At 33.5% G+C, this 13,287-nt stretch overlaps 1 protein-coding gene across 1 annotated transcript; it reads right to left on the bottom strand.

Moving 5' to 3' along the window:
- Nucleotides 1–1,700: 1,700 nt before the first annotated feature.
- On the bottom strand, nucleotides 1,701–11,885 carry LOC114715628 (disease resistance-like protein DSC1). The gene is made up of 5 exons (XM_028900489.1): nucleotides 11,854–11,885; nucleotides 5,427–5,912; nucleotides 3,890–4,991; nucleotides 3,490–3,783; nucleotides 1,701–3,020 (listed from the first exon to the last, which is right to left on the bottom strand). The coding sequence occupies exons 1-5, from the start codon at nucleotides 11,883–11,885 to the stop codon at nucleotides 1,701–1,703; spliced, it is 3,234 nt and encodes a 1,077-aa protein (XP_028756322.1).
- Between the last annotated feature and the right edge of the window lie 1,402 nt (nucleotides 11,886–13,287).

Below are 13,287 nucleotides of genomic sequence, written 5' to 3'. Positions count from 1 at the left end.
CACAATCATTTTTCCTCTTTTTTTTTTTTTTTAAATAAATATAAAAGTTTAAATAAGTTAAATTTCGGCCCTCATTAGACTAGTATGCCTTTACCTGGGCTTTGGCATACGCACAGTTGGAATACTCTGTTTTGAAAAATAAAGATAAAGTTCTCTATTTCTGCGGACGTTGCAAAGAAGAGAGAGCAGAAGTAGAGACACAAGAATAGTTATTCACAGAGTACTTATAGAAAGAGACTCATTTAAACCGTAAGCCAAGATTATAAAAGCCCTTTGTGCCAAGAAAATCCTCATTGACAGAGTTATGCAAGGGAACAGACGAAAATGAACAGAGTTGCAGAAGACAATGAACTTGAACCTTGAAATCAAAATGTATGAATGCTTTTCACATATTGTCATCAATACAACTTTTTTTGTTCATTTCATACTGAATGGAAAAGACAGCACCGAATGAAGAACGGAGAGCAGAGAGAGAGAAAATTATACGAAGAGTGGAATATAAGCATTGCTGCTTGATTGAACAATGAGCCCTTCTACTCTGTTTAGCCGGCAAGGGATCTGTAAAAAATAAGCACTGAACAATTGGACAGAGTCGGCGGATGAAATTGAAACCAACAACATATAAGATTTCATTGGCATGCTTAACTTGAGATATGAAAATTTGCTCCAAAGAAATTAATGCAAGGACAAACCTCAACAAATTGGGGCTGCCACACCAGGTGCATGAGGTGACAGGCATCGGGCGAGTCAGAATCTTCTTCGCTTTCACTGGTTTCATGTTCTTCACGATCCTTGTCCCTATTAATTATAACCGCGATCAGAGGCTCAAATGATTCATTCCTCATTTGATCAGGCTCTGCTTCAGTATTAATAACTTCATTCTTAGACAGGAAGCTAAATGCGTCAGGAACTTATGCAAACTAAACTAACAACCCTGATTAAATTAAGAACTTCGAATTACCGTCCAATATTAAATCCCGGCTATCAAATGTTAACCTCAATCAAATCTTTGGGGTATTCCTAATTAAAGGCAACTTTGCAGATTCTTAAATATTTCCAAAACTGTGGTAAAACTTTTTTTCAGAGCAAGATGATCGGATGAATTGAACGAGATCAAACTTTCCAGGCTGCTGATTATGAGTTTACGACTTTAATGGATGCAGCCTTATGAATATATATATACAAATGAGATGGAAATGATGCCGCCATCCGAGGGACAGGCATTGAAAAAGAAAGATGAGAAGATATTAATGTTCAAAGATCGAACCTGATGTTTCTTGTTCTTCTCATATTCTTCAGATGCTCTCTAGTGATTATATTCCCAGACTGCTTCTTCAATTTCGCACGCAGATGAAGTTGATCTCTATATTTGCAAGCTCCTTCAATGGCTTCCTCAATTTCCATAAATCTTTTTCTTTCTCAATCTGCTCAGTTAATTTCCCGTGATTATGAAATATTATAAGTAAGAAATAATCAGCTTAATGTCCATCAGTTGAATCCAATTCTTCAAAAATGTTAAATTAATTATATGTATGCCAATCCTTCACAAAAAGAAAAAAAGGAAGCATGTCTCTCGCTAGTAGTTACAACCAGAGCATACCATTTTGAGGTGGAGGCGGGAGAGTGATATATGAAGTTGAAGCAGTGGGCAGATGAATTGAACTTGAGAGCTGTAAAACTCAAAAACCATGTTATGAAATTCATCGAAGTAAGCTGTGATATTTGCGCTTTCGAGAGGCCGATTGCGTTGCATTAGAGCTACGATGTGGATGCAATAATGCCAATTGAATTCGCTTGATGTCATTTTGATATTCAACTGCAGATGTCGGGCACACCCCACACTCTTTGATCTCTACTGTTGTTTCTTCATCACAAGGTGCGAATTCAATTTGAAGCAATGGATGATAAGTGTTGCTTTGGGCTTCTATTTTCTTTTCTTCAAATGTCCATTGTAGTTGTCGACGTGACAATTGATCGTACCAAAGAACAACATGATCTGACAACATGGACTCACTGAGAGACAACCATGCAGACATGGAAGCACATTGACCATCAATAAACAATTTGACCGTAATTTTTGCAACCCGTGGTGATCCAGAAGTGACGGCGCAAAAAATGAAAGCGCCATCCCAAGGTTGTGGAATCGAACTGAGATCCACAGTCAGGAAAGACCCTGTAGTCCTATACATGACCCACTCTGCAACTCTATTCCCCGGATATTTCACTGTAGCCCCGTAATCATTGTCTTTGTTATTATTTATGTCAAGTATCAATGTGGCCTCAACAGCTTTGATTGACTGCCCATCCAACTTCATGCAATTTCTGAAACTGAAGGTCGGATGAAAATATTGGTTTCCTTCTCTATCTTCACTCATTAAAGGTGAATGTAAAGTCTCAACGGACAGGCAGTCATCGACCAACAGTGTTGAGATGAAGGGAGGGAGTTGTGGTAGAGACCGAAGCCTTTTGCATCCATTTAAGATGAGATGTTCCAGGCTTGAAAGATGTTTGATGCTTAAAGGCAAGGTCTCTATATTACTCCTCGAGAGATCTAACCGCCATAATGTCGACAACAAGCTGATGTTGTCGGGCACTTCATATAATTCACTACAATCAGTCAGCTTTAGATCTCGCAAAGCACGCATCTCATCAAATTTGGAAAGTAGATTTGACGCTAGCTTATTACAATATGCAGCCTCAAGGCATTCAAGGGTACGCAGGTCAACCAACTTGTGAAAACTTGTCACACCTTCGCATCTTCCTAGAATCAAAGTACCAATTTTGCTGAGATGTCCGCTTGATGAGCACAACTCACCATTGATGGGTACATAGCAAAGTTCCAAGTCAGACAAAAAAATTTCTGAGGTCACCGAAAATTCTCTGAGTGCTGAGCATCCCATCAAGTAGAGTTCCTTCAGTGATTTGAGATGGGTGTTGCTCGTAAGGCTGGTAAGGGCTTTGCAGTGAATTAGCAATAAACATCTAATGCTATGGAGAGATAAAATAGATGGATGAACATTCTGCAATTTTGTACAATATCCGAGAAGGACTTGTGCAAGATGTATGGCCTTGGAAAAATTTGGGAGCTCAATCAAGTCTTTTGATCTACAAAGATTGATTTTGATTAAATTCACAAGATTCTGTAAAAAAAAAAAAAATCCATGGTAAGATTGGTGGCAAAAAGGAAAATAATTACTCTCTCTTATCCTTTTTTAATAGTTTTACTAAAAAATTACTTATTAATGTGGAAAGGTTTTACAACTTTCTAAGATTACACTTAATCAGTAATCTTTATAAATATTGGTGTGATGGTGAAATACAAACGCATTTTTTAGAATGGGTGCTGTCAGTCTTTCATTGAATTTTTTAAGAGGTTTTAAAGACCCATAGGTAAAGGCTTACAAATAATTAAGACTAAAGAAAAGGCACATAATCAAAATTTTCAACTAGTGCATTAATAATATTTTCAAAGAAAAATATAAAATTTACCTGCTCTCCATCCCAAAGTTTTGTCAATTTGCTGTCAGGCATGTTTATTTCAACAAGATTTTCACCCTTGAATGTTGTCGGCAAGGTCCTTAAAGGGCATCCCACCCAATCCAATAGCATGAGGTTTCTTGACAAAAACTTCACACCAGAAGCATTTAACTCGTTCCTAAGCTGAACATTTAAATTTCCATAAACCCTAAGAAACTTTAGATCGGGCATTGAACGAAATGCTTTATTAATTACGCGCCTCTTTTCAACTTCTGAAAGGTTCATAACCATGCCTTCAATACTTACCTAACAAACAAAAAATAATTATAGTAATAAAAAATTATATAAATCAAATAGGAATTTGGAATTCAACAATCTTTTTAATAAATAAATGTATAAATTTCACACTTACCATATTTTTCTTCAATAGTTCAGAACTTTTCTTGAAAAGCCAAAATGTTTTGCACCATGTAGGATGTTTTAATGATTCTTCACGAACAATTTGTTTACCCATTTCTTTTATCAGATTGTGCATGCGTATTCTTCCTTCATGAATATTTAAAAGAGCTTTATCTTCAAGACTCATCAATCCAATATCGGTTGAATAACCGCATGCATCTAACCATTTTTTTACATCCTCAACATCATAATAATAATTGAAAAAACATGCGATATGTGAGAAAATATTTTTCTCTTCCTCATTATCAAGTCCTTCAAAGCTCAATTTGAGGATATCATTGACTTTTGGACAAGGTAATTTTTGAAGCTTTTCAAATTGGCTTTTCCATGCTTCTTGCTTTTTGCCATGCAAGGAGGAGCCTAAAACCTTTAGGGCCAATGGATTTCCACCTGCATATTCAATCACTTTTTGGGCTAGCTCGCTTATCTTTGGATCACTATAGCCTTTTTTGAAGGCATTTAAGGAGAAAAGTTGAAAAGCTTCATCAGGATCCAAACCATGAAGCGCATATATATTATTATCATCCACTTTCGTACGAAGCACTTGCTTATCTCTGCTTGTTATTAAGACTTTGCTACCTGATCCAAATTCAAGTCTTCCAACTAGATTTTCTAATTGTTCAAGATCATCAACATCATCAAGCACAATTAAAACTTTTTTTCGACGAAGCCTACTTATGGTATGAGGATATATTGCATTGCCAATGTGAGATTCTTTATCCCCTAATAACCTCCAAAGGAATTCTCTCCTTAAAGCATCCATTCCATATTTCTTTGATTCTTCCATTACGTCCAGCAAGCAAGACCCTTCATATGTAAAAAATAATTTGTTAAATAATGCTTCTGCAAGAGTTGTTTTGCCTAAACCGCCCATCCCCCAAATTCCAATGAATTGACAGCCACCATTGTTTGAACCTTTGTCCAACAATGATTCTACATCTGCCATTCTTTTGTGAATTCCAATCAAGCCTTTTAGATAATATTCACTTTGATACCAAGGGCCCAACTTTTGCATGACTTGATTCACTATTTCTTTAATTAGCTCCGCTTCATCCCTACACACCATTGAAAAAATAAAGAGGCACCAAATTTAATACCACATTATCTATTCATTTCAATTTTTGAACTATTTCTATTGACATGTAACTATGAAGATTTGCCAATTTTTAAAATTTCTTATAATATTTTTTTGAGAAATATTACTTATATTAGATGACATAACTAGACATATATATATATATATATGAAATTCCAGCTTCATCTTATGGCTACGAATGCATCGTCATGACCATAGTGAGACAGGGATTGAGATTAAAATATCATAAGAGTAAATTGATTGACCCGGTGGACTGGTTAAGCATAGTGTACAAGAGAAGCTATTCTCTTTATGATCAGCAGCGTAACTTCCATTAAATGCCTCAAAGATTGATTTAATTTAGCCTCAGGCATGGATGAAAATGATAAGAGGAAGATCATAAATATGCAGTTACCTATTGAAGCCACAATGCCAACCAGACAAATTGGCAGCTTGAGTAAGAGCCTCCCTCCACCTTTGCAGTTGTTGATTGTTGATGTTTCTTTTGCACTCATGTTCTTCAAATGCTTTCTTGTAACTCCCAGACTGCTTCCTCACATCGGAAGGATCCACTCTATAGAACACCGGCATAACAAAGCAACCTTGATTTTTGGAGCACTCTAATATTTTTGCAAGCTCCTTCAGGCACCACGTGGAAGATGCATAGTTTTCTGAGAACACCACAAGGAACAGAGTTGAATCTTCAATGGCTTTCTCAAGAGACGGCCATACCTCATCTCCTTTCTCAAGTCTATAGTCGATGTATGTTTCTATTTGGTTTCTGCGAAGAGCTTCATGAAGGTGGCTTGTGAAGTTGAATCGGGTGTCACCTCTGAAGCTAATAAAAACATCATATTTCTTTGGAGATTGGGAAGATGGAGCAGAGGAAGAAGATGAAGCCATATCAAATTGCTTGGCTACGATATGCCAAAAAAAAAGGGGACTGCTTTCGATTCAGATCTAAGAACGATTGGTAATAGGAAACAAACCGGCCTAAGAGGAAGATATATAAGATTTTAGGGGAATAGATTGAGTCAACCAAGTCAGTGAAAGATGGAACACAATGAATAATAAATAATCATAATAAATTATAAATAAAACCAAAGCTAACTTTTAGAGATTTATCATAATACAGCTTCCATACGTGTGACTTCTGAGAAGTTTCACATGGCCTGATCCTCAAATTTGAAAATTCAAAGAAACGCGGTCCTCCTACCCAATTAGTAGTGTGTGGAAAAGACAGCACTAAATCAAAAACATAATATAGAGAGTAAGGAAATTCCACTGACCCTGTCTCCGAAATGCTGACCAAATATCTTTGAGACCTTCACCCAAAGCTTTGATCAAATTTTCTAAGGGATGGTCCAAAAAGAAAAACAAAATAAAAAATCCCAAGCAAATAGAAACGCCTGCGATCAAATTTCCTAATGAAATTTGGATTAATAAAGCACTATAATTACACCTCTCTTACTTATGTTGCATGTTTAGTGTTCGCCTCTAGAAATATAAGGTTGAACAAATACTTATTTTCTTCAAAAAATAATAACGTATATTATCAAAACATTTAACGTGAAAGCCAGAGCCAGTAAGCATTGGAGTAGAGGAGGGTGTGACTGTGAGTAAAAAACGCAGAGGAACAAGTACGAATTGCGCGTGACAGTGAGAATGGTGGAGCCTCATAAATAGTCATGTGTCTTATTTTGAGGAATGATGTTAAACAATGTTTTGTATAAAATACCCCTTATGAATAAATAAAATAACTCAGCACTTTTTATCGCGCCAGTCTATTGTCATATAGTTTTTCTTCTTGATGAATGACATTTATATTTTTACTAAAAATATATGACCTTGCCCACCTTGGATTGAAGTTGAGAAAATGCAAAGCGTAAATTGAGGGTAAGAGTAAAAAAGAAAAAAAAAAAAAAAGGGGTTTTAAGACATAATAAGTTAATGCTTGCGAAGCTTGCAGGAAGTTCACAAAACAACAAACAAAAAAGTAGAATAAAGCTACTTTTGACTTTCATGCGGAGATCGTCAATCTGCCTACGAAAATGGAATCTCTTTGTTGGCTTTTGGCATATGACTCAACCGACGCGTATAGTTATTGGCTTCATGCTTCAAAAAGTGTAGGGTGCTTTAATGAGTAAGTGAATTCGGGTCAAGTGAGGCCTTATCCATGATAGTTGATCAAGGTGTTGATTTATAACTTATAAAGTTATGAGTTTTAATTATACTGTCGATATAAGAATTTTGTTAATAGATAATTTGTAAACATTTATATTAGCACTTTTGTGGTCTGAAAACATATCAAAGTCTCTGAGACCTAATTCACCTAAATTATTTTGAAAAAAAAAAGTGAATCCTTTAGAGGATTTTTTTTTTTTGCCGTAACTTATTCCAATGCCCATCATAACAATGACATCTAACCTTTTTAATATTTTTAATCTGTAATTTTATTATAATAAATATATTTTTTTAAGAAGTGACAGTGATAAAATTATCTTTATTTTGAATTTTGTATATATTTAAAAAAATTATTTAATATATAAAAATATTAAATTGAATTAATAATCTAAAATCAATTTGTGTAATTCTTATTATGATGAGGATATTGTACATAGTAACTTCACATTTTTATTATTGGTTTTTTTGGGCTGGTCAAAAAAAGAAAGAAAGAGAAGTTTTTATAAATTATGTATGTCTATTTTATCTCGTTTTATTTGATTTTTTCTTGGCTCATAATTAGCGCTTCTCTATACTGTATTTACTTTTTTTTTAATTTTAATGCCCAAATCAAATAGAGTTGTGTTCTTGACAACGAATAAGATGATGACTAGAAGCAAAGCTAACTTTTACAGGCTTACCCTTTCCGTGTGACTTCCGAAAAAATTTTATTGCATAATTACGAAATTACCTCGAGAGTTGAGACTTTCTCCCAAATTTCTTAAAGGCCTTCACCCAAAACTTTATAAATAATCACAAATTGCAAAGAAAGGCGGTCCCACAGAGAGAAGGGAAACTCCGCTGAAACTTTGTCCGAAATGTTGAAAGCTTAATCAAATTTCCCCAGAAATTATAAACGCCTGCTGTCAAATGTCCTGATGGAATTTGGTTAAATAAAGCATTATAATTACACCTCTCTTACTTGTGTTGCATGTTTGGTACTCTTCGCCTCTAGAAATATAAGATTGAACAAATACTTATTGTCTTGAAAAAAAAAACATATATTATCAAAAAAATTTTAAAGTGAAAGCCAGAGCTAGTAAGCATTATAGTTTTAGCATTTCAAAACTGCAAGTTTTGAGAATTTTTATTATATTTATTATTAGTCCTCATTTCCTCTCCTCTTGATAGACCAAAAGGCCAGTCAATTGCGCGCAGAGGATGGTGTGGTGTGACTGTGAGTGAAAAACACGGAGGAATAAGTACGGATTACACGTGACAGGGAGAATGGAGGAACCTCACTCACTCTGTTTGGATGGGCGTTAAAACCAACAAACGTGTCTTGGTATTAACATTTATACCTTGTTTGGGCAGACTTTTTTTCCAATGAGCTAAGCTAAAATTTGAGCTTTTTTAGTTTGGAACGTGGAGAGAGAAACAAATGAGGATTTAAAAAAAAAAAGAGAATAATATTTAAGTGGATCCTATACTAACCCCATGATTTAATTTTTTGTGTTAGTAATAATTTTTTTAATACTTACAAACTTTTTTAAGAAAAATATTTAAGTTAGACTACTTATATTTATTATATTAAGTTCTCTAATTACACATGATCATGTGTTCATTTTTTTCATGTAAGTTTATAATTAAATATTATTAAATGTAAATATTTTAAAAATAGGACATATGGTCATGTGTGATCGGAGAATTTGACATAATAAATATAAGAAAATTGATGTGAGTAATGTCCTTTTTTTAATAATGTGTTAACTCTTCTTATTTTTATTATTTTTATTTTTATTTATTATTTTTCTTAAATTTATTAAACTATATATATGAGATCTATGTTGATTTTTCAGTCATTTTACATGTAAATTTACTTTTCTATTACTCATCCAAACAAGTTTCAATTTAGCAAACTGACATTTATAACAAATCAATCCAAATATAAATCACATTACGCTAATTGACTTTTATCCGAACTGATTTTTGCAAAAGTCATATGGAATAAGAATCAATTTTGTCACACCTAATCCAAAAACACCATAAATAATTATTTGCATCGTATTTCATATATAATATTTAATTAATTTTAAATAATTTTTTATTTACATAATTCAGTTGGTTGTCATTTATTATGTTTGAATGAATTTTTAAACTCAAATTTGTTGTTGACATGTTCGAATGGGCATGCGTTTCATTTGCATTAAACAAAATAAAATAACTAATTTTTTTTCTAAAGATACAAAGGCAAGCAAAACTTGAAAATAGATAACCTATAACTTAGTTTTAATTGTGTCCCTTAGCCTTCATTCCTTACGGAAAGTAATTACGGCAACAGAAGTTAAAAGAAAATCGCTCCTAAGTGACCTGTCGGCAAAACGAGTCTAATGGTTGCTCGAATTCCCTTATTTTAAAAAATTTTGTATTGTGTGAGAATAATTTTTATTCATAAAACGTAAAAATAAATTTTTAATTGATTATTAGGGGCATTTAGCCAATGATGTGCAAGTTTTGACCTTTTTAATTATTATTAGCTCTCATTTCCTCTCCTCTGTAATCAAACGAGCTAACATAGAGGATCGTTTGATTTCCATTTTTGAACCTTTTTTAGCCTTTACCAAAAAGCTTGGTTACGTAAAATGCATATTATTGTACTTTTTCCTATCCTAGTTGGTTAGAATATTTCTTTTGATATTAAATATAAATTTTATTTTTTAAATTCATAAATTTTACTTAAACTATCTCTATTTATTGTGAAAAATAAAAAATATGATGCTTGTAATTAACTGAAAGTAAAAATAAAAAAAATTAAACGATGATATATTTTAAAACTATATACCGAAGCCAACCCAAAAAGTTCCCGCAAATGTTTCCACTGATACGGATTGCGGGTGACGGTGAGAGATTTTTTCCAATATTTTTCTTACATTTAGACTTTAAGAGTTATTGATTAACCTAAAGAAGACGTTGTATCATTCAAAATTCAAAAAGTACGTATGAATCTCGCACTATTGGAGCTCTGTAAGAACCTTGATTCACTTCTGGTAAAAAAAAAAAAAAGAACCTTGATTCACTTTTTCTTGTTTGATTTGAATATTTATTTGTTAATTGTTAATACTTATAGTCTATTATAAATTTTATACGTTTTATGTTGATCACCATGCATTGGGTAAGAAGCTGTAACCCCCCCCCCCCAAAAAAAAAAGAGAGAAAATAATAACAGAGGCCGATTTATTTTAGCTTGACTAAGATTTGTTCATTCCAGTATCCCTTCGTCGTTAAATGGACTTAAATGTATTCAAAATTTGAACAGTGAAAGCAAGAGTGAAGAAAATAAGGGGAGAAAAACTCTCCAATCAAATACTCTCCCTAATTATAAGCCTCAGTTCTTCTAAATACACATAAAAGCATATGTGATTTTATGTGATTTTGGTCTTTTATAGGAAGTATTCTAGGAAAAATGTTTTAATTATATCCAGAATTTTGTGATGAGACTTATAACTGGGGACCAAACCAAATCTAAAAGCTAGGACTTATGTTTAGAGAAAGAGGCTCTTCTCGGCTCCCCTCCTTTCCCCAAATCATTGTCGTTTTGGGTGTAAAATGAGGGGTACTGCCTTTTTTTTTTTTATTTTAAATAACATCTAGCATCTTGAAGTACTCTTTCGATCTTTAATATAAAATCTATTTAACTAATTTAATTAGATTAAAAAAGTGATATAAGTTAGTTAATTATAAGAAATATGATATATTTTTCTTAAAACACCATAATCATTTTCTTTAATATCCTCCTTCCCTTTTTTACTTGATTATGATTGAGGGAATATCCATATGGGTAATTTAGAAAAATTATGAGAAATTGGTCTTACATTTAGAACCAAAATCAACTCAATAATTAGGTCTTACATTAAAGACCGGAGAAGTATTATTTAGTAACTCCTAATATCTTAAAATAATTTTAAATAGGAGATGGAGAGTCAGGAACACACGAAGAACCAGAACTTACAATTCAAAAGGATAGGCTGCATTTCACTAATATACAAAATGATAATACTTATACCCAAAAAAAAAAAAATAATCACTGCACATTGGTCCTGAAATAGATCCTCTGTTACAAGTGAAGGTAACACACAGTCCGCGAAAGAGAAAGGTGAGATATTTGCGCTTTGGAGAAAACTGCTGAGCGTGATGTCTGTTGTTAAAGCAGTGACCAAAGTGCGAATGCTCTGTTGAAGTAAAAAGATAAAAGCAAAGTTTCCTCCGTTTGAGAATACTGCAAAGGATGATTTTTTGGTAACTGCCAGAGATATTTTGGTGTTTCCATTTTTTATTCGAAATAAATAAGTCTATGCTTTTTTTCTTAAAACTGTACCAAACACACCCATGGTAATTAAGATTACATGGCAATGCATTCCATTTCGGATAGAAGGGAAGCCTAAATGCGCAACTTAACTTGCCCAACCTGTGTATTTCCGCCAACTGGACTTTGCAAGGACTAAATTTCCATAAAACTTAAACTAATAGCAGGTAAGTAGCACCACACGATGATAATATTTCATCAAGTCTATAGTCGATGTATGTATCTATTTGGTTTCTGCGAAGAGCTTCATGAAGGTGGCTTGTGAACTTGAAGCGGTTGTCCTCACCTCTGAAGCTAATATTTCTTTGGAGATTGAGATGAGGAAGCAGTGGAAGAAGATGAGGCCATATCAGATTGCTTGGCTACTATAATGATGAATTAGGAATTTATCATTATCTCAGCTATATTCATTCTTCTTCACGTCTCTGTTTTGATTTTGGTCTTCGTTCATCGGATGACTTGAAAATCGATGTTCATGAGCTGCATAATGATGAATTAGAAATTTATCAACAGGGGCAGAAAGAAGAGACTTTACATGGTTTCATCAATACCAATGTGGTACGCACACACCATAATAATGTTGAAGCTGTTGAGCTATCCTTTCGTACAGTCATGGTATAGGGAAAATTCCTTGTCTCACATTTTTCTGTTTTGAATTGTCTGGTAAACTATAGTTTGTTTTAAAGGTTTTTATTTTTATGTGTTTTTTCAGGTTACCTGTGGGGGTTCTTCCTCTTTAAAGTTTGACGATTCATTTTGTAGTATGATGGGGCAGAGTTTAGCAGTCGGAGATAGAGTTAGATATTTCATTGCCAACCATAACTGCCTAATGGCCTAACTACCACCGAATATTATAGTTGCTCTTAGCATGCAGACCCTGAAATTTCGACCTCTTAAAGGTGATCAATATTTACATCTTTGATTAATATTTAAGTTAGTCCTGTGCTTGTTACATCCCTAACTTTTGAATATTTTTGCTAATAATTGACTTTTAGAGTTTAAGACAAAAATCTATGTTCAAAGCTTTTACTGTGTTCATGCCTGGAAAAACTGTTTTGCTTGTTCAGTGTTTAGTTAATATGTTCTCTATTTGCATAATCTTGTTTGCTCTCAATAAATTTCGCAGAGTTTTTCCTGATATAGAAATTACCAACTTCCATGTATTGTATAATATTAACAATCAAAAGTGTGCATTTAAGATAATTTATTTGACTCACAAGCCTGGTGAAGATATATGGAAGAATTCATTGAAACTATGTTGTAGCCATACATATTGCCTGGGAAAAGACATATCCGATGATGCCATTGATTTTTATCAATATTATAATCACATGGGCATTGACTGGTAAGAACGAGGAGTATGGTTAACAGTAAAGAGATGGACAAGGAACTTTATAAAGGAGCAATGTTAAGTCAATTCTAACGACTCTGGTATCAACTATCAACCATGACTTGCTCTGCTTTTTGAGTCCTGCATGTTACCCTGCATATTTATTTAATGAAGCACGCGAGTTACTGTCGTCATGATAGGAAGTTGATTTGGTGTTTCTTATTGCTTAATCAAGTGTATAATTTAGTCTGAATTCATATGTAAATATTGGGGCTGTGAATATAATGTAGAGTAATTTAATACTTTAATATGTGAAGTAGCATGACAGAGACAGCAAAGCTCTTAATGGCTTGAGGTTGCAAGTGTGATTAAATCTGCGACCTCTTATTTACAAGAGAACTCTCATGTCACTAAGTTATA

Source organism: Neltuma alba, unplaced genomic scaffold (assembly GCF_004799145.2).
Source record: "Neltuma alba isolate B1F8T4 unplaced genomic scaffold, ASM479914v2 tig00011603_pilon, whole genome shotgun sequence".
In the NCBI taxonomy this organism is placed as follows: Eukaryota; Viridiplantae; Streptophyta; class Magnoliopsida; order Fabales; family Fabaceae; genus Neltuma; species Neltuma alba.
This window is presented reverse-complemented; position numbering and strand designations above follow the sequence as displayed.